Genomic DNA, 21,049 nt, shown 5'->3' with positions numbered 1-21,049 from the left:
CCACGCCAGGCCACCCGGCGCCACGCCAGGCCACCCGGCGCCACGCCACCCGACGCCACGCCACCTGACGCCACGTTCTCAGTGATGTTTGCAATAAAGAGGCGGCATCAAAACGTCCCTTTAGGTAGAGAGAGGATAATAGAGCCACTCTGATCATTTCTACGTCTCTGACAGGCGGCTGCTGATCAATCAGATCAATCGCTCTCATGGATCCAACAAGAGAGACTGGAAAACTCTGCATGCAGAGGCAGAACGTGCCACTGGGAACACTGGGAACACTGGGGACATACTGGGACAACCAGTTCTTACTGGTTTTCATCCAGTAAGAACTGGCTGAAACCCGCTTTGTGTCACCAAATTATTGTGAATAATTAAATGCAGAATGGAGCATCAGAACCCGGAGCATCAGAACCCGGAGCATCAGAACCCGGCGCCGACTCACCCCGGGGACAAAGGTCAGGACATTGTACTTCTGATTCTTGATGCCGTTCTTTGGGAACTTTTCTTCGCATTTCTCCGGCCGGCCGAGCCAAACGGTGCGAGCCTTCATCTCCTTCTTCCTCCGACAGACATGAGCCAGGCAGTCGCAGCAGCTGGGGAGGAAGACAGGATATGACATCATCATCACCACCCTCTGTGGGTTTTGTCCGTTATCCTGCCTTCAGTTAGTTTTGCCGATGATGTGATGGTTTATCCTCCGCTGCTCTTTCATCACCTCAGTGTTTGTGTTTCTATGCTTTCAGATCAAACTGCTGCTCCCCTCAGTGAACTTTGACCTCTCTCTGGTTCATGTTGGGCAGACCCAGCAGTGGCTTCGGATCGGTCCTGTATGCTAGAGACAGTCAGCAGCAGAGTTTCTCCACACCTTTAAAAAGTGAGTGACTTTGCTTCAACCTGTTAATGACGGCACGGGGTTTATCTCCATATCTGATACAAAATGCAAACATGGGGCTGGGGGGGCACCTGGGACAGAGGGAGGGTGGTGGGGGGGGCAGTGTCGCTGTGTGCCGTCATGCTGAGCGACTTTTGGCTTTTCCACTTTTTGAGCAAGTTGGCAAAACATAAAGCTAAATAAATGAACTCTGGTAAAAAGTCATGTTTGCATTGGCCTCCATGTTTTCTGCCTCTCTACCCCCCAGCACCCCCCAACCCCCCACCCCCCGTTCAGGTTCATAAGAGCCATTATTTGAGCAAATGAACGCCATTTAAATAATAAGGCGCTTGAACAGTCGGGGCTTATTCACTGTGAATTATTTGGGTTTTATAATCCTTCACTCTGCAAACTGAAAATTACTGGAAAGCATCAAACTGCTCAGCTGTGAAAAATCCCATTTGTTCATGGGGTTGGGGATGTGGGGGCAGTACACAGCTTCAATGAAGAGCCCCCCCAACAGTAAACTGAAACATGGCGACACGTTTGTTCCCCTGAGAGTTTACGCCATGACAAACGCTGCTGCTGGCGTCTGCAGAGGACGACGGAACGAGGAAGAGTCCAGCTGAGGAAGAGTCCGGATCCGTCTGACCCCAGAGCCTTTTTGCGCGTCGAGGAGCTCAGTCAAAGCCTGATCTTATCCTCTCTTTCATGCACGACTAGCAGAGCGTTGTGCGGGGGTCTGAAGCCCGACACAGTGACTCCTGCGTTTCTGTGCCATGTTCATGTTTAACTCCTCTGCAGCTCCTGCAGTTGCTGACGTGGCAACAACAATAAGACTGAAGAAAATAGAGTAAACATAAAAAGCAAAATTAAACAACAATTAAAAAGACCTCTGAAGAAAAAAAAATCTAAATATTTTGCTGCAGCGAGAGACGTTGCAGCACTGAAAACTCAGGCCGGTATTAATATTGCTGACCTGACCGGAATTTACCAATTATATTATAAACCTTCCAACATAAAAAAAGACAAGAATCACTGAAATCACTGCATCAGTTAAACCCACAATCCTGACCTGCAGCACCGACTCTGATCTGGTTCCTGACCAGGTTTGTTTTTTTATCCACCACAGCTGAACTGATCGATTGCAGAATGAACCGTTAGCATGGTGCTAACCCAGACTGGCTGCTGGGTTAGCACTGGGAGCAGCAGAGTGAACTGTTAGCTTGGTGCTAACCCAGACTGGCTGCTGCAGGTGGGTCCGTGGATCAGCTCACCTGGTGCAGAGGACCTCCCAGCCTCCCAGCAGGAACCAGCCCAGGCCCAGGCGCCGCTGGCCCCGCCTGGCGCGCGGCAGCGTCTGGTAGTCGCTCTCGTCGTTCTCGAAGCCTTCCTCAGACATCATCAGGGGCATCTCGTCCAGGTTGGACGGCTCATCTTCTAGAGAAAATCTGAAAGAAAGGAGGTGAGGAAGACATTTATCTAGATGGCTGAGCTCATGGTGAGCAGGATCGACCTTTGACCCCACAGGACACTTCCTGTAGTCTCAGATATCAACATCAGCTGACAAAAACAATGAAAGCTACAGTGAAAAGGTCTGCTGGAGATTTAGACACCATCTTTAAACATGCCTGATATTACAGTGGAGGATGGGCTCCTCCCACCAACCAGAACCAGAACCCAGTTTACTGAGGCAGATGCCCAGAATACTTTCTAGACTACGATTAAAACGCTGATGGCTCAGCTGGGGTCATCCTAAGCTGTCTACGTAGTCATGATGCTCATAGCTGCTGCAGGACAAACTGACCACTGCTGTGCTAGGTTTCCTTATATAGAACAACAAATAGGTCCGACAAAACCAGAACCATGAGGTGGTCAACCAGGAGCCCCGCCCCCTTTTACTCTTCATCACCATTCAAATTCAAAAATAGTTTATTACATTATAATTAATTCATCATCACATCGTCCCAGCAGTCTTGTCCTTAACCAGGTCCAGCTCTGCAAATCCCCACTTAGGCGGCCATCTTGTTTCTAAAGATGGGACTCATTGGCCCGGTCCAGTGCTCAGCGCCCTGCACCCCTATGAAGTGTGGACTCAGTCAAAGTCACCTCAGGGTTCAGGGTTCAGAACGGGTCGTAACGTCACATCCAACATGGCGGACTGATCACTGTTTAGGCATTCTGCTGCTAAAAAGATCAACTACAACAAAACAGATTATTTTAAATGTACAGTAAAGGTATTTCTGTTGGAGAAATGTGTTTTGTTGTGACTTGTTGAATTCAGAAAATTCAATATAATCCCTCATATGTTCAGTGAAACCAAAATTATTTAAAAATGTATTTTATTCTATTTATTTTTGTAACTGACAGCTCATTCTGTGAACTTATTTCATATTTCCAAGATGGCAAAAAATACGCATTAAAATGTTCTAATAATTAATTCTGAGTCTATTTACTAATAGAGACACGATTTTACTCATTAAACCATCTGTTTATGCAGCTAAAAGTTAGTTTGGTGTAATGTGGAGCTAACAAACATCAAGTTTAGGGAAACATACGGCGTATATGAAAAATAAAACAAATGAAAAGACTAATGGAACTAAAATGTCCTTTTTAATAGAAACTATGAATGTTGTCACTTTGAACCAAAAATGTTGCAATAATTCATCAGGAGATCCAACATGAGTTTATTGTCCTCTAGATCAGAGGTTCCCAAAATGTGGGGCGCGCCCCCTAGGGGGTGGGGGGGTGGAAGCTGACTGGATAATAAAAACAAAAAAACATGAACACTGTATGCGCTGGGTTTTTACCTTAGAATGGCCAACTCTGTTATTCCTGTCAATTTGATACAGTAGAGGCTTCCACACTTCCCATATCTGTGTCCTCTGTCACTTTTATCAGCAGTTAAAACTGTTTAATCCGTTGTTAACATGTCGTAACCTGTTTTTCCGAGCCGCCTTTAAACGCAACATGAGCGCTAGTGAAGGAGACCTCCTGCTGCTGCAGGTGTGTTAGAATCATGGCAGCAAAACGCAAAGAACTTTTCAGTTTTCCCTCCAAACTAACAGACTGAGGTGAGTGAAGCTGCTGGATGCAGGTAATGTTAGCTAAAGGATGACTAGCTAATGTCAATACAGAACCTTAAGCTTAACAAGTAGCCTGTAGGCTAATGGTGTTGTCTATGTCCAGCTATGTACATTCAGTTTGCCACCAAAGTTAGACAGGGAGTCTCTAGGAACCCCCCCCCCTCCCCACAAACACACACACACACACACACACACACACGTCCTTCAACCAGACAGCTATTTGTAATCCATGGGGGGGGCCCAGAAAATGTTTGGGAACCTCTGATCTAGACTGAGAAGAAAACATTTATTTAAAAATCATGATAAGAACCAAGCAGCTTTCTATTCCCCTGCCACTAAAACTTAAGTTATTAATTTCATAATAATGTGTAAAGTTTTCCCTGTAATGACTTTCTGCAGAAGAAATTCTAAATAAATTCCAATTCCTGCATTTTATGACAGATTTTGAGACAATAAACAGTTTTCAGTTGCAATTTCATGAATGTTTTTAGAAAGATTTTCAGTGGATATTTTACAAGAAATCTATCCCATCTCTAGTTTTAATATAATAAAATTTGGTCTTCTAGCAGGGATGAAGAATTAAATTAAGATACATTTAATCCTCTGGCTAAGTTAAACATCACCTCCATTTTTATAGTGAAATAATTTTATTTTAGAGAGTGCTGAAATAAAATCACAAAAGCCCAATCTTTATACCAATATGTTAATGTCTCAATTTAAGATCTGAAATTTGCTTTGCATTTGTGACGTTTTGTTTTACTTTCCTCAGTTAGTTTGTGATTATTCTTTTTATTTCTGCTCATTTTATCATATCAAACTTTATTACTAATGTGTTTTGTCATATTTTATTTTAATTTTCTCTAAAGATGGAAAAAACATCAAAACATTGCCATAAATCCACCTTTTAACTCAAGACGTCACATGCTGCAATGAATTGTGGGTAATACACTTTGCCAAAGACCGTAAAAATGCGTAAGGGTGGAAAAAGGACCCAAAATGGGCGAAGAGCAGATGAGGAGAATGAGGGACACACTGTGACCTTTAACCTCCAACATGAAGGAGCATCTGAAGAAGGAACGAGGGAGGGAGAGAACCCAGACTTTGTCTTTCCGCCGTTCTGATTCAGTGACCTTTGACCTGCTAACTGAGGCAGAGGTGGAAGTCTGGGTTTATAGTAATTTCTCTGAGCTTCACGCTTTGACCTCTGACCTCGGGCTAAACTCAGTGTGAAGGTTGGTAGCTGATGACATGTTTTCCTCTGAGAATGATGGACCTCAAATGATCTGGAGATGACCTTTGACCTTTCCCAGGTTAATGGACAGCAACAGCTGCCATTCTGAGGTCATTGCTGGTTTGTTCCACCTGGCGTTGTGCTAACACTGAAGCTAAACTAGATTTAACGTTTAATAACGTGACTGTGGTAAAGAGTGAACTGATGCTTTTCATGTTTATTTTAGGCTGATTTACTCTCTACGTCCCCATAACATTTTAAACAGGTTTATGATTCAGAACAAAAATAAAATCAATTTAAAAAACATCTCTCTACACAATGTGACAGACATGACGTCATACCAGAACCGATCATGTGACCTGATATGAAAAAGCCCAAACAAGCTGAGAGAACCTCTCGTGAGCAAAGTTCTATCCAGTTCATGATTCTGCTGCCTTGCAACAATAAATTCAGAATAAATAATAATAATAAACATCGATTTCAGTGGTTCTGGTGCTGTACAATCAGAACCCATGTCCGGTTCCGGGTGCTTTAATGAAGCCATCACAGCTGCAGAAACAGAACCGAGGTTCTGGACCCGATAAATATTCCTTTCTTCACGCCGAGACCCTGAGCCCGTCCCCGTTACGCACCTGGAAAGCCTGGCTGAACTGTAGTTCGCGGTTCTCCTGGAGCTTTTCCGAACCGGATTTAACGGGATGCTGTCAGCCATGTTGGCTGGGTTAGAGCGTCATGACGTCACCTAAAAGCGTTCTACCAGCGACGCCTTCACGATGACTCGGAATTATCAGGAAGGACCAAAAGCGAAACTTTCTCTTAATATGAAATACAGTTTGTAGGGAGAAAACATTACTTTGAATTTAATCATTAGATTACAAATAAAACGCGTTTCAGGTAATTTACACATTATTTCTCCAGGTCTTACTGTCGAAGTCCATCTCCTTTACGACAAGGCGGCTTTATTTATATAGCACATTTCAGCCACAGGCAATTCAAAGTGCTTGTACAAAAAAGTTAAAAACAACATATAACAACAATGAAGAAAAAAAATCAAACTGATTAAAAATAGACAGATTAAATATAAAAAGTTGTAAATATTATGTTAAGTGAAGAAAAGTATATATTTTAAAATTTTAAGAGTAACCAACTGCAAATAAAAAGGTTTTTAACCTTGTTTTAAATAAAGTCACAGGGGGAGCAGGAAGTTTATTCCAGAGTGTTGGAGCACAAAAACTGAAAGCTGCTTCAGCATGTTTAGTTCTGACTCTGAATAATTAATAGGTTTGATTCTGATGATCTTAAAGGTCTGAGTGTTATACACAGTTGAAGAAGATCAGAAATGTACTCTGGGCTTTTATTGTGTAGAGCTTTGTAAACCTTTGATTTGAAATTCTCTTCTTTGAGAAACAGGATGCAGTGCAGGATGTCAGAACTGGACTGATATGCTGATCTCTGTTTTAGTCAGGCTTCTTGCAGCAGGATCTGGACAAGCTGGAGCTGTCTTATTGATTAATGTTTTTGATAGTCCAGTAAAAATGACGTTCCAATAATCAAGTCTACTAACCCTCCCCTCCAGGATGTTAGCATGACTTGATGTCAGTGGTGCCAGGAGCGTCTTCAGGATATTACGAACAAAACTATCATTGTACTTGATCCACACGAACGTAGCCGCATCCCCAACACGCATAACCCGCACAAATATCATACAGGGATCTGATCCACACGCACATACACACTTATGCCTGTATAGCCTACTTTTTATATTTTGGAGACAAATTACAGTAAATAATTATTTACTGTAGTGTGTGTGTGTGCGCGCGCGCGCACACACACACACACACCACACACACACAGGGTCACAACTACATATCATTCAGGTGGATGCGAAAACATAAATCCCCCTAGCCCCCCCCACAAGGAAGGTACGTGAAGGTGAAGGAGCACACGCGCTACATTTCTCAGGTGGATGCGTACACAGCATGCGCTCACTCTACCCCCCCACACATGAAAGGTAAAACTCGCTACATTTACCGGGCGCGAGCTGAAGGAGCGTAAGTGCGCGCCGCCCCCTCCAGACGGGGTTTGACGCCTCCCCTGGTGCAGCGCCCCTTGCGTTGCATGCGCTGCATACCCACTTTTTGCGCCACTGCGCACCCCCCCCCCCCACACACACACACACTCACACAGAAAAGCAAAGCCTACCCATGTGATCCACGGGACGAGGAGGGCGGAGATTCCCAGGTTCAGGTGGGGTGTCTGAGACTTCCAGAGGAGGAGGTGAAGTGACAATGTTTGCTTAATTTCTACTATTTTTGACTAATATTTGGACTAGATTTAACTGTTTAACATCCAGATCTCTCCCAGTCTAGAATGACAGCGGGGAAGAGCGCGGCAGGTGTCGGTCGGTCAATGGAGAAGCGAAGGGGTGACCCGTTGTCACTTGTAAAATTTGTAAAAACGCAGGCGGTCCGCGCACAGGAAAAAAAACTTATTAAAACTGCGTGAAAAACCTTCTTATTCGTTTTTCTAACTTCACACTGCAGAGTCACATTTAGCTTACAGAAAGAGCGCCAAGCCGCCAAATAAAATTAAAATAATATTTAGGTTTAGGGTGGACATGTGCTCACCCCACAGACGCTATGTGAGCTGTACAGGGTATTTTTCAGCAATTTTGTGAATAGCAAAGGGAAAAAAACAATAAAAAGTACATACATTTATCTGCTTTTTATTACACACACACACACATATGCGCAGTGAGTACAGCCGTACAGCTGCAGGCACTACTGAGTGAAGCAGATATGCCAGTGGTCTGATGCTGCTGTGAAAATGTTGGCAACATAAACTGTTTACTGAACTGATTCCTTAACTGGTTACTGAACTGATTCCTTAGCTGGTTACTGAACTGATTCCTTAAACTGGTTACTGAACTGATTCCTTAAACTGGTTACTGAACTGATTCCTTAAACTGGTTACTGAACTGATTCCTTAAACTGGTTACTGAACTGATTCCTTAAACTGGTAACATTTCTTGCCAACTGCCTTCCTAAATTCGCACCACCACCGTGTCTCAGCTGATTTGAGGTGTTTGGGCTAAATTGATGTTTGGTTTTCCTCCAAGTATTTTGCCATGTCATTACTATTGTCTCATTTATAACCAAGACAAGTTTCTGATTTTATATTAATAATATAAATGCATCTGGCTCCCACGCATAACCAAGCCAGGAGCAAGACCCTAAGAATCTGATGTGAAGAGTCAAAACCAGTTTTTGTTATTTGCTAAATAAAAGGCATTAGATACTTTGAGGAGAGAATATTATTTCTCAGTTACTCATTTGGTCTTGCAGCATTTCAGTCCCAGCTCAGCAGAATTAGGAGAACAGAACCAGTTTGTTTACTTGTTTATGCATTGTCCTAAAATCTGAACCCAGAAAGGAAAACAGCAAATATAGATCAAATGTGAGTGGTAACATAACCAAACTATATTTTCCTTTGATTACAGCTAGGACTGGTTCGTTCACAAGGATACTAAATACAGATTTACATTTAAAATTCAAAACATTTCAAAGGTCATTGTCAAAGGACAAATTTCAAGTTTTGAGATTTTCATCCTGTGAGACGTTCAGTGTTCATGTGGACCCCAAGGCAGCAGTGCTCCCATATGCCTTGGGCTGGCTCTTCTCCTGTTTAGCCTTTCAACTCTTCCTGAAGCAGCGAGAGCATTGCTCAGTCCTTCACAGCGACACACTGACACAACCTCACTGTCCTGTTTCTGGAAGCTGAAGTACCCAGAGAGAACTCACGCAGGCGCATGGAGAACCTGCAGACTGCATGCCAATAGACGGGACGGGTTCCAAACCCAGAACCTTCTTGCTGCAGTGCTTGTGTCTGCATCACCGTTCAAACCATCCAGAGCTCAAATCTGCTGGAAGGGGATGAGAGAGTCCGTCTGCTCTCTGATTGGTCAGAAATCAGGAAGGACATTTATGATTGGATGAAGAAACTGGCAGAAGGTTCTGAATGTTCCATCAGGTCAAAACCATCATCACTCTAAGTTAAGCATTCTGTGAGAAAAATCAGAAACTTAGATTACAGAAAAACTAGTGAAGGACCAGAATGATAACTGGGTCAGGAAAAATCCAACTTACTCTGACCCGGTTAGATGCCGAACGGTGGTTCTGGCCCAAACAGGACTGGGATTATCACTCTGACACCTCAATCAAGCACATTTTATAAACTGCTGAGTCTTTTTTACACCTGCTTTTTCTGTACCAGAAGAATTAAAGTGATGTTGAACTTCACATTTGGTTTCTGATGCAGGGATCATAGCAACGTTTTCTCACCCTGCTTGTTAAATGATAATATAGCTCTGAAATTGTAACTTTTGGCTGTTTTTCTGCTCAGCTCTTGTGTAAATTAAATGGTTTTAAGTAGTCGGAAACAAAAAGGGTTTCAGTTTGTCACATATTGCACTTCATGTTTTCAGTTTCTCAGAGTGAGCTTTAGGAATGGACAGACGCCGTGTTAATGTTTTTATTCATTTCAGACTCAGACACAGTCTCATCATAAAGTGGACAACAGATGTGTTTGAATGCAGCGTGTGCTTTGCACCAGCCAGCTGAGCAGCAGTGTGCAGCTCTGAAGGGATTCTCAGGAACATGACTGCAGCGCATTCTGCTCTGAAACCAAGTATTTAAAAGATGATGGACAAAAGTTTTAATGTTTAGAATAATTTGCATAAGAGTTTTTTTCAGCACTCAGTTCATTTTTAATTGATTCCAATTTCTTTTCCGTCGTCAATCAGCATGGAAAAGTGCCGGTTGCTTCCCAGGTCGATTCCGGTCCCGTTGAGTCCAGCAATCGGGCCGGCGATGCTCAGAGGGTGGAGCTGAGCAACGCGTCGATTCTGGATCACAGAGATCTCATTGCTCTTCATGGCCAGGCTGCTGGTGATCGCCGTGGCGTAGCGGTTCCAGAACCCCGAGTCCACAGCCCGGTTCGCCAGGTCCTTCTGCAGCACCAGGGCCTCTCCGCTCAGCAGCGCCAGCGGATTCTCCAGCGACAGCCGGCGGCCCCTCCGGGCCGGGCCGCCGCTCCACACGTGGGTCCCCATGTGGACCTGAGGAGGAAGGAGGGTCAGTGAACGCATCGCCCAGAGAAATGCAACTGATGTTCATCCAACCATCCATCCATCTGGATCCAATAAATGTGTGGACTTGATGAGAAGAAATCTATTTCACCTAACTGTTCTATTATTTATCATTTTGGATGTGTTTTTATGCATCTACACTTTCAATATATGTGGGTAAAAATCTTTGGATTAAATTTTTCTGATATTTAAAATTTTTCTTTTCATATTTTTAGCCTTTTCTCCGAGCCAGTGACCTGTAGATTAGATCTGATTGGTTCAGAGCAAAAATAAGAAGGACAGAAGAAACAAAATAGGAAAACGGTCAAGTTTGGAAACAAAGGAAAGAGGATAAACAAAACTAAGGAAAAAAAAGTCTGGTGTAGATTGATATTTAACAACAATTTATATTGGAAAATGCAAATTTAAAAAAAAATTTAAACAGGTTTTCCTGGAAAACTTAGTAAACTAACAGAAGGTGAGAGACTTTCCCTCAGTTACAGTAATGCTGCTGCACATTATATGGTGCGTTCACACTAAACGTGTTTCGTGCCTCTGGTTTACATTCAAAGTGTCATGTGGTGGTGAGAATGAGCGCCGAGACCCAGATGATGATGATGATGAAGATGATTTAATAAAGAGAGCTCCAACACAGGCGGCACGGCAGAGTTACCACACAGCTGAAAAGTGAGGACTGAATAAGTGAGCTAAACCAACACACGACTTTACAGTTCGACTGTGACGGCAGACAGACGACAAATGACGTTAGACGAGGATCTGAACACAGACAACAGGTGGGACTAAATACACAGGGAGGGTAATCAAGGAATGAGACACACCTGGGAAGCAATCAACGGGGAAGAAGCAGAAACAGAGACTCAGGACAGAAACTGAACACAGAAAAACTTTAAAATAAATACACAGAAACATGGGTCATGACACAAAGTAAACCAGAGGCGCGTTGCGGCGCGTTTCATGCATCAAGCACGATTTGAAGCATTTGGGGCATGTGACACATCAAGGATGTCCAAGGTGTCCGACAAATAGGCTGCACTGGCAATGGAAAACAATGGCTAGAGCGATTTTTACGCATCTGACGCGCCCTCGACTCGCTTACAGATAGACTTTGAATGTAAAGCAGACGCACGAAATGCGTTTGGTGTGAACGCACCAATAAGAGTTTCAACAGAGTTAACTAAGTTTCTGACAGGACGGCATACCTTCAGGTTGCCCTTCGTGGTGAATGCTCTCCCGCAGACAGAGCAGACGAACGGTTTCTCTCCGGTGTGCGTGCGCTCGTGGATCTGCAGGGCGCTGGCTGATGAGAAGTTTTTCCCACAGGCATTGCAGTTGTGCTGTTTGGGCGTCCGCCGGGGAAGACCGAGCAGAGAGGCGGCCATCATGCTGTTCAGCTGAGTCTGACCGCTCACTTCAGCTTTAATGGAACCGGAGGATGAGCAGTGGATCAGGTTGGAGACGCTCTGATCTGTAGCTGAAAGCACAGAGCAAACAGTGAGAAGGTGCAGCGTTTTCAGGATGTTGACATCAAGACATGTGACTAGTTTTACCTCTGTCTCGGCTCAGCTGGAAGGACACGCTGTACTGACTCTCGTCCTTCAGCCAGGCTTTGCTTGGAACTGGTGCTGATATTGGAGACTGCTCTCTCTTCATCACTGGAGCAGTCAGAAGCTCCTCCGGCTTGCTAGTGTCAGTGGTCTGGAGGAGACTGATTGCCAGGCCTTCAGAGACACTTTGAGGAAGAGATGTTGGTGCATGTGGAGAACAGGAGGATTCAGATGCATGGGGGCTGTTTTCCATAGTTTTCTCTGATGAAGCACCATCAGCACTCAGCAGGCTGCTGTCTCCATCTAAAGGCATTTTCTCAGTGAAGCAGTGGTTTGGACCCACTGAGGTGTCAACCGTCCTCGGTTGGTTGTTCAGGGCTGCTGCACCTAACAGTACGGACACAGACTTTAGAGGAGATCTGCAGTCAACAATGAAGGATTTAGGTGGATTAATACCCTCCTCCATGTTTTCTACCTCCCCTTCCTCATCGTCCATGGAGAAGTCATCGGTGAGTTCATTGCCGTTACTACTGAGACTTTCGTAGCTGTCCATGTCCTGCAGTCTCTCCATCGTGGCAGTGTCGGGTATCTGGCCATCCATGTGCAGACGGATGTGCTGTTGCAAAGCCACTGCGTTGGTGAACTTCTTCTCACAGATTGGGCATGAGTGCTGGACCTGAACTGGAGGGGTTTCTCTGTGGACAGTCACATGGGTCTTCAGGTTCCCTTTGGTGGTGAAAGCCCGGCTGCATGCTTTGCACTTGAAGGGCCTCTCGCCAGTGTGGACTCGGTAGTGCATCCTGAGCGCGCTCTGACAGCTGAGGATGCGGTGGCACAAAATGCACTGGTTGGGGTCGTTGACTTTTTTGTCGATGTTCTCCACCAGTTGCTGAAGCTTCAAGGTTTCAGAAGTTTGCAGAGAATCTGTGAGGTGTAAGACAGGCGGAGAGCTGGAGGCAAAAGATGCTGAGGTGTTGAGTTCTGGTGTGTTGGCCCGGCTGGGTATCTCACCAACTGGGTCAGCCCTCGGTGACCAAGTGTGGCTTTGAGGCAGCTGGGCCTCATCTGTTTTCAGTATTTTGGAGGCATCAGTTTGTGGAACAGGAGAGAAACTGGCCTGGATGCCTCGCTGGTTTGGTGGATCAGACACACATTCACCAGGAGCTGCCTGGTAGGGAGACTTAACTAATGCTGGTACATTTACTGGGTCAGTAGAACCTCCAACTCTAGGGATAGTGGAGGAAAGTGGGAGAGCTAGAGTGGCAGGAAGAGTTGCTACCAATGGCTTGCTGTCCAACCACGAGGAGACAGGTTTTTCTGGAGTGACAGACATACCGTAGGGAATCCCAGAGCTGGTTGGCACATTGTCCAGATACTCTGGCACAGGGAAAGGGTTCATCTGGACATTAGGATACTTATCTTTGTGCCTCTGGAAGTGCACCTTTAGGTTCCCCTTGGTGGAGAAGCGGTTGCCGCAGATGTTACATTTGAAGGGCCGCTCCCCTGTATGGGAGCGCAGGTGGATCTGCAGCGCACTGTCGCTACCAAACACTTTGGCACAGAACCGACATTTATGCTTGAAAAAGGGTTCCTCTGGGCTGGCCTTTGCTTCAAACAGAGACAGGTTGGGAAGTTTGCCTTTCCGCTGCTTGATGAGAGCTGACAGGGGGTCAAGTGCGTTGGCTGTGGCTGCAATGCTGGCCAGGGGGTTGGGGAAGATGACGCCGCTGGGAGGGCTCTGAGGTAGAAACGGCAGGCTGGAGGAAGAGCTGAGTAGGCCAGCCTGTGGCAGACAGCCGGAGGAGCTACTGATGCTGCTGGAGTCACTGCAGGAAGGAAGCAGCATGCTACTGCAAATGGGAGGGGGGGAGCTTTCTGGGGATGAGGACATCAAGGCGGACTTTCCACAGAAAGAGCGTGAGGGGAGACTTTGTGGCTTTTCAAGCACAGGGGGTAAAGACACAGGAGTCTGTCTATTAATGTAGGAGGGCATGGTTCCTGACCGAGGCAGGTTAGGAGGAGGGATGACTCCTAGGTTGGAGTCCAGAGTCACGGGCCTGGAAGCAGGGTTTAATGCTGCTTGTGTCGGCTGAGGCTTCATGACAGCGACCTGGCTGCAGATCTGCTCAATGAGCTGCAGCTGACGGACCTGTTGCTGCTGCAAAGCCAGCAGGTGCTCCAGGATTACAGGGATAGCTGCTGAAGTGGCCTTCTCACCCAGACTGCTGCTCTTCATCCCCTGGGAGAACTGGGCCACAGCCACCCTGGTGCTGTGGAGGATCTCCAGCGTGACGTTGGTCCCCGGCATCCTGCCAGCTGCAGACGCTTGAGAGGAGTCAGGAGGAGGGGGGCTGGGCGCCTCCAGATCCAGATCGTCATCCCAATCCCTCCTTTCTTCTAATTGGTCCAGACTGTCATTGTCATTGGTCAGCTCGAAGGCGGCATCCATGGACTCTGCCGCTGAGGAGTTGCTGGACGCTACGCTGGGAAGCGGGGACCCCTCGACTGGAGAATCCTCAGGAAGATCGTCCTTCACCACCAGCACCATTGGCTCCTCTGTGCAGACTCCCTGATGCCTCATCAGTTCAGTCCAGGTGAAGAACTGAGCACAACACCTGGCGCAGATGTGCGTCTCCTCACTTCTTCTGCTTCCTGCTCCAACCTCCACAGTTAGGCCGACAGCTACTGGGAGGAAACACAGGAGTCAGGGAGGAAAAATTCATCATTCAAAATCATTTCTTCACCTTTTCATTTTTATCTTTCAGGTCCATCTATACTGAGGCTCCTAACCCAGCACTGCTTAAGTTACTGAGGTTTGAGATCAGTTTCAGATAGACACCTGAAGAGGTGAGGAATATTAGCTGGTTTGGATTCTTTCACATCACAGGAGATTTCTGGAGTCAGAAAACCCAATCAGATCTACCTCCACATCTGGGCCTAACTACACAGAACCTGAAGACTGTAGTTTTGTTGAAAAGCAGAGATTGAAGCCCCAGTTCAGGAAGCTGCTGTGCTTCACCTTCCCTTCTTTATCTGTCATGTTGGCTGGACAACATTTTGAATTTACACTTTAATATCATCTGACCTTCCATCATTACCTGATAAATTATCAGGGATAAAAGTTAACTCTAACATATTTATATCCACATATCTCTATGATATTTATCAACATAGACAAAAAGATCCTGAAACCCTCAATGTTTCCATGTGAACTGCAAATATGTACTAGAACTTACTGGGAACCAGCCTCAATGCAAGGATAAACATGTTTGGATAATTGATGGTTGGATGAATTAAAATCCCTAAATAATCCAAATTTTTAGTCAGGCATGTGTCTATTTTGCTGGGTGACCACATGCAGTCACTTTTTGTAGTTTATATTGCAGCCTATTCTTTGGCAAATCCTCCAGGCTCCTTCAGATTTGAAGTTTTCTCCCATGAACCCTGGACTTTGGTGTAATTCACAGATTTTCAATAGGATTCAGGGCTTTGTGTAGGCCAGTCAGTAATGTTCACCCTGGTTTTCTACAAACAGCTCTTCACCGGGATTGATGGATGTTTTGGGTTGTTGTCATCTAAAACATCCAACATGTTTTGGGTGTTTTGGATGGTTGCCATGTTGGATGGTTTGTCATAATGGATGGTTGCCATGTTGGGCGGTTTGTCATAATGGATGGTTGCCATGTTGGGCGGTTTGTCATAATGGATGGTTGCCATAATAGATGGTTGCCATGTTGGATGTTTTGTCATAATGGATGGTTGCCATGTTGGATGGTTGCCATGTTGGATGATTGTCATAATGGATGGTTGTCATAATGGATGGTTGCCATGTTGGGTGGTTTGTCATAGTGGATGGTTGTCATAATGGATGGTTGCCATGTTGGATGGTTGTCATAATGGATGGTTGTCATAATGGATGGTTGCCATGTTGGATGGTTGTCATAATGGATGGTTGTCATAATGGATGGTTGCCATGTTGGATGTGATGCACCAGATTCAAGTTTGCTGCTGACTTTTTGAAGTTTCCTTTCAAATCTTTGCATGCCTTTCTTTCTTTATCACTCCTTCAGCTTTGTTGAGGTTCCCAGTATCCCCACAGGATGATATGTCCACCTCCATGTTTGACTGTGTTCTCTGGGGTAAGCCCCGTCCCTTCTTTGTCCCGACTCTAGAGCTGTGCTGTGGTCTGGTCTGAGCAAAGCACAAGCCTCAGTTTGCAGTCTTTCTCCAGGTTTCCTGGCGTCCTTCCGTCTGGCTTCATGGCTTCTCCTCTGTAGAAGAAAAGTTTCTGTTGGCCAGTCCATTTCTGCAAAGGCTCTAGAGCCTTCCTGATTGGACACAACAGTTCCTGGTGGATGTAATTATGACGCATTTCTCACTAGTTTTCTTTCCAGAGTCTGAACTCTTTCGCCTCCTCCCCCTGCCAGTCTGGTTGAGTACTGTGTGGCTCTGAATTTCTAGATGATGCTTTTCTCTCCACTGCTCGACTCTTGAAAACGCTGCGATAACTTCGTATATCTTTCTGCTGCTTTGTGATCATGAACAATTCTTTCTCTCAAGTTTAAGTTAGATTCTTTTGCTTCTGACATGATGCTCCCTCAAGTAACAGCTCAAAATCTTAATGAGGATTTTATATTGTGTATAAATGTAAGACAACCCTTGATTGATTGATTGATTAATTGATTGATTGATTGATTGATTATAATCTGCGAGCTTTACCACATGAAAGAACACGCTTTGGCTAAATGAAATGTCAGTTCTTAAGGGTGCTAATATTTTTGATGGTTGTATTTTTTTGACTTTTGTTAAAGAATTTCACAAAATAAAAACTAAGATGTCTGGAAGAGCTGTACTGAAAAATCATTTATCTGTTTAATGGCACCTGAGAAATATTTGAAAATGATTTTTAAAATATATAGAGAAACTAATAATTATGAGCTCGACTGTATATTCAGATTGTTGCAGTGATCTCACAGATTCTGACTCATTTCAAAGACAAATCAGAACTTTGTGGTGAATCTTTGCGTCGTTTTAACGACACAAAGATCGTTAAAACGACGATCTTTTAGTGGACCAGTAAATTTTTGTAAGTGCAAAAATTTACTGTAGATGTTCCAGTTTATCATCAAAATGCTTCAAGCTGCAAATGACCAGGAAACAAGAAATATGAAAAAACATTTTCTGGAGGACATGATCTTATTTTTCTACTTTCATTAACTTATTTTCATTCTTATTAAAGAGAAAAAGAAGTTCTGCATATTTTACAGCTGACCTAACTGTCATGTATGTTAAGTTATGATTTTATTCAATTTGTCTTAGTTGCACAGAGTAGAATTTTTTTTTCAAACTTGACATCCATCATGCAAAACTCCTGATTCACATTTATTCCTTCCAAGAAGTGAAAACCTTCCTGTTTTAAAATGTTCTGGATATTTTCAGACATTTGAAGCTGCTTCATTCTAAACCCTTCAGGCAGAAACGTGTCTTTAGCTGCAAAGGTGACGTGTTGATCTGAGGTTTGTTTCCTGAGATCAACACCTGGTGACTGTTCCTTATAGTGTGGAAACACGTTTATTTTCAGACATGTAGAAGTTAGGTTTTATTAAAGCTGGATGTAAAACTGAATCTAAATATTTAAACTGTAATTGTTGATCTGCTTCATTCATATCACATATATCATCTTCCCCACGTTACACTGGTAAAAACTGCTTGTTTTAAACTTTTCATAATCAAAATCCAACATGAGCTGCTGCAGCCTAGAAATGAAAACAAAAGTTTTTAAGCCACTCATGTTGATTATCAACCCCAAAAATCAATGGAGTTAGCCGGCATCCCAGCATTCAGACACATAATGAAATTTCAAGCTTTGCATTGATTTTCTGTGCATTTACATAACTCAGTGTGCAGTTTGGACAAACATTGGGATGGTGTCAATAAAGCTGCAGATTTAAGTCTTTGTACTGGTCCAAAACAACGCGCCGCCTGCTTTTCAGAACCCGGACCATCTCAGTCATTTCTTTCATTCCCAGAGTTCCGGTTCTGCGCCGGGAGCAACTTGAGCGGTTTTGAGTCTGCAAATGTTTTACTTCTTTAGACACCAGTAGGCCATCAGTTGAAAATGAAAGAGGAAAAAGCCCCAAGCGAAGCCTGCAAATCTGTTCAATTTCAGCATCTTCATCTCATTTTGTCAATTATTCCTGCAGCTGATTTTTGATGATTTATGCCAAGATTTCATAATTTCAGTGTTGCATCTGTTCAGGAGTTTCTCCATTAGGAAACAGACAACAGAGCAGATGGGAGTATGAGCTGAAGATTATTGCTTCATGTTCTGCAACTTCATGGTTTAGAAAAATGAGGTCAAAATATGAGAGACATGCAGTTTTCTTTAATCCTGGAAGATTTTTGGAAAATGTAGTTTTTCCTTTTGGAACAAGATATAAAATGTGTTCTTTGGCTTAAACACTTATTAATTTAAAGTGATTTAATCTAAGTGTGTTGATGTAAAATGTAACAGCTAGTTGCTCTGTTTAGTCAGATCAGCACAGACTGAGTTTAAAATGAAGGAAAAGTAAAAAGTGACAGTTTCAGCTGTTTCCACAGCAGAGCCGAGCTGCAGCGCTAAACTCATCCCAGGAAATAATCAGAGCTCTGGAGTCTCCAGGTGGGTGGTCCGAACACTTCCACTGTTTCAGCTCCGCGTTTTCTCTCCACAGTTTGGGATTTATTTCCAGGGAAAACAAAGAAAAGATCAGGTTGGATTTTAGCCTTTAAATCTGTTTCCAAATATAACAGGAATTTATTTCCAACTGCTGCGGCCGGTCAGGGCAGCAAACACGTTTAGATCTTCTTCTTCTTCTTCTTCTTCTTCTTCTTCTTCTTCTTCTTCTTCTTCTTCTTCTTCTTCCTCTTCCTCTTCTTCCTTTTGGCGTCAAGAGACGAGAGCCGGACATCCTGGAGCTGCAGCGCAGCGTGGGCCCCGGGCTCCAGAGGGCCACACGTCACACATACTAACTGTGTTTTGATCCGGACACGGACCGCTCGTCACTCCCAGGGAGAGGCGGACAAAGGTTAAGTCAGCAGGCCGAAGAGAGGCCCTCCTCTTCCTCCTCCCAGAAATAAAGATGTTAGATACATTCTGAAAAAACCCCTGAAAAATCTGGGATTATGATCAATAAATTATAAAAACTGAACTCCAGGCCTATCAGTAAATTAATTATTATAAAACTGAATAAAGAATAAAAAAAATCTGTAATCACTAGAGATAATGCCTGAAAAAGTTTACTGAAATTTAAACAGTTTGTTTCATTCAGCAAATGAATTAAATGATTTGATATAAATAATGGAATTTAATCAGATTTTTATGAATTTGTACTCCAAAGTTTAAAATATGATCCAGCCTCACTGAAACACCTCCACATTAAAAAAGTAAATTATTTAATCATTTGTAAATAGTGAGGTGTCATTATTAGCAAATTCATCTGTTTCTTAATGTAAATAGACAACAGTAGCCGTAGTCACATTTTAAACGTTAATTATTCAGCTGAGGAACTGAAATCAGGTTCCAGAAATAAAACATTTTTCTTTCTTCTTATTATTATTAATGATTGATTGATTTTATTTTAGTTTACAAATCAGACAAACATTTTAGAACGAAAAGAAATAAAAATTTAAAATAATGACAAAGGACTAAATGTATTATTGATTGTCTTGGTATAATGTTGCTGTTGGAAAAAACAATGAGTTTGTCAGTGAATCGAAGAAATTAAGTTTTTTAGAAAAACTTTTTAAAGTTAAGAAATAATGGGTTCTTTAGTTATTCTGACGCTTTTTGCAGTGGAAACATTTCGCATGAACGCCTGACCTCCTGCCCCGGACTCTTACCCGTCCCGCAGCGCGCTGCGCCCCGGCTCTCCTCTTCCTCCTCATCGGAGCGGAGCTGCTGCGGCTTGGCTTGCTTTCGGCGGGACATGCTGCGCGCTTCGCCGCCTCCCGCCGGAGCATGGAGCGCAGACTGGGCGCCTTCAGGGCCAGCGGGGTCGGTGAAATAGGCTGCGCGCTCGGCGGCCGCTGTGCAGATTGCGCATGTCAGGGTAATTATGATGGAGGGGGGATCATGCTTGCTGCGGCTGCAGCTGCCCTCCGGTGGGTGATTGGCTGTGGTCCATGCAGCTCACAGCAGATATTGAAACGAGGGTTTGATCATAATTAGTTCACTTCCTGTCCGGTGCACAGCGGGTTTTACGCACAGCTTTGCGGGGTGCCGAACCGGGTCATTCCGAGCTGGACCCAAACTCCTCAGCAGGTCAAACCTTTGTCCTGCTCCTGGCTCCTACTGAACTCCAGCCGGATCTTCTCCTCTGAGCTGTCGGAGTTAAACGGGACGCAGCCTTCCGGACGGCTGGGTCCGGACGGTTGGGTCGGATCTCAGAACAATTCCCATCTGAAGCAGGCCGGAATCTCCTGAAACCAAGCAGGAGCTGCTGAGTAGATCAGATTTCACCGGCTGGGTGAAGAGGCGCTCAGTCCGCTGCTGGATCCCATCCCAGACTGCAGCCCGGGGGGAGTGAGGCTTCGGCGGGCCGCGCTGCCCCCGCCTCCAGGCCGTCATTAGCTCTTCGGAGGCCGGCTGCGATAGGCTGCTGGAGCCGCTGCTTCACTTCACACCAACTCCCACCATCTGCCCCCAACAGCCTGAATGCGGCCCCTCATTTACACAACTAAACGGGAAAACAATAGTAATAATAATGTCCAGTCAGCAACTTTTAAATCAGGTTAATTAATTAATCAATGATATAACTACAGAGAACCCGCTGATCCACAAGGAGAACATGCAGACAGACCAGGTCGGGATTCGAACCCCAGACCTTTGCAAGGCAGCAGCGATACCAACTGCACCACTGTGCAGATCTGTAATCCGTTCAGTGATTTCTAAACTAGCAGCAGTTTAAAGTCTGTCAGAGAAGGATAGTAGAACTGGATGATGTAGAACTAGGTGATGTAGAACCGGGCGGTGTAGAACCGGGTGGTGTAGAACCGGGCAGTGTAGAACCAGGTGGTGTAGAACCGGGCAGTGTAGAACTAGATGGTGTAGAACCGGGTGGTGTAGAACCAGGTGGTGTAGAACCGGGCAGTGTAGAACTAGATGGTGTAGAACCGGGTGGTGTAGAACCA

General features: G+C 44.5%; 2 protein-coding genes across 4 annotated transcripts in view; both read right to left on the bottom strand.

Annotated features, from left to right (window-relative positions):
- atp9b (ATPase phospholipid transporting 9B) overlaps positions 1–5,934 on the bottom strand; it is a 22,454-nt gene extending 16,520 nt beyond the window's left edge. For both annotated transcript variants that reach the window (XM_007541269.2, XM_007541270.2), the window contains exons 1-3: positions 5,821–5,934; positions 2,149–2,322; positions 443–593 (exon numbers count right to left, since the gene is read on the bottom strand). In XM_007541269.2, coding sequence (XP_007541331.1) covers positions 443–593; positions 2,149–2,322; positions 5,821–5,900 — 405 coding nt within the window. In that variant the 5' untranslated portion in view covers positions 5,901–5,934. The remainder of the gene's footprint in view (positions 1–442; positions 594–2,148; positions 2,323–5,820) is intronic.
- A 3,770-nt stretch (positions 5,935–9,704) lies between these two features.
- Positions 9,705–20,540, bottom strand: LOC103130010 (sal-like protein 3). Of its 2 annotated transcripts, none has more exons than XM_007541281.2 (4): positions 19,760–20,540; positions 11,882–14,563; positions 11,534–11,805; positions 9,705–10,304 (listed from the first exon to the last, which is right to left on the bottom strand). In XM_007541281.2, the coding sequence occupies exons 1-4, from the start codon at positions 19,845–19,847 to the stop codon at positions 9,954–9,956; spliced, it is 3,393 nt and encodes a 1,130-aa protein (XP_007541343.1). In that variant the 5' UTR covers positions 19,848–20,540; the 3' UTR covers positions 9,705–9,953. The 2 variants fall into 2 exon arrangements, with proteins under 2 accessions (XP_007541343.1, XP_016521087.1); XM_016665601.1 differs by having other exon boundaries at positions 11,882–14,560.
- Between the last annotated feature and the right edge of the window lie 509 nt (positions 20,541–21,049).

This window comes from Poecilia formosa, unplaced genomic scaffold (genome assembly GCF_000485575.1).
Source record: "Poecilia formosa unplaced genomic scaffold, Poecilia_formosa-5.1.2 Scaffold598, whole genome shotgun sequence".
In the NCBI taxonomy this organism is placed as follows: domain Eukaryota; kingdom Metazoa; phylum Chordata; class Actinopteri; order Cyprinodontiformes; family Poeciliidae; genus Poecilia; species Poecilia formosa.
Note: the sequence above shows the minus strand (reverse complement) of the source record. Positions and strands in the feature narration are given on the sequence as shown.

Coding starts and splice junctions, on each gene's coding strand:
- LOC103130010 (XM_007541281.2), bottom strand. CDS start 19,847: ATGTCCCGCCGAAAGCAAGCCAAGCCGCAGCAGCTCCGCTCCGATGAG. Junction 14,564..19,759: donor CGCAGCGCGCTGCGGGACGG/GTAAGAGTCCGG, acceptor GTTTCCTCCCAG/TAGCTGTCGGCCTAACTGTG. Junction 10,305..11,533: donor CCACGAAGGGCAACCTGAAG/GTATGCCGTCCT, acceptor CTTCCTCCTCAG/GTCCACATGGGGACCCACGT.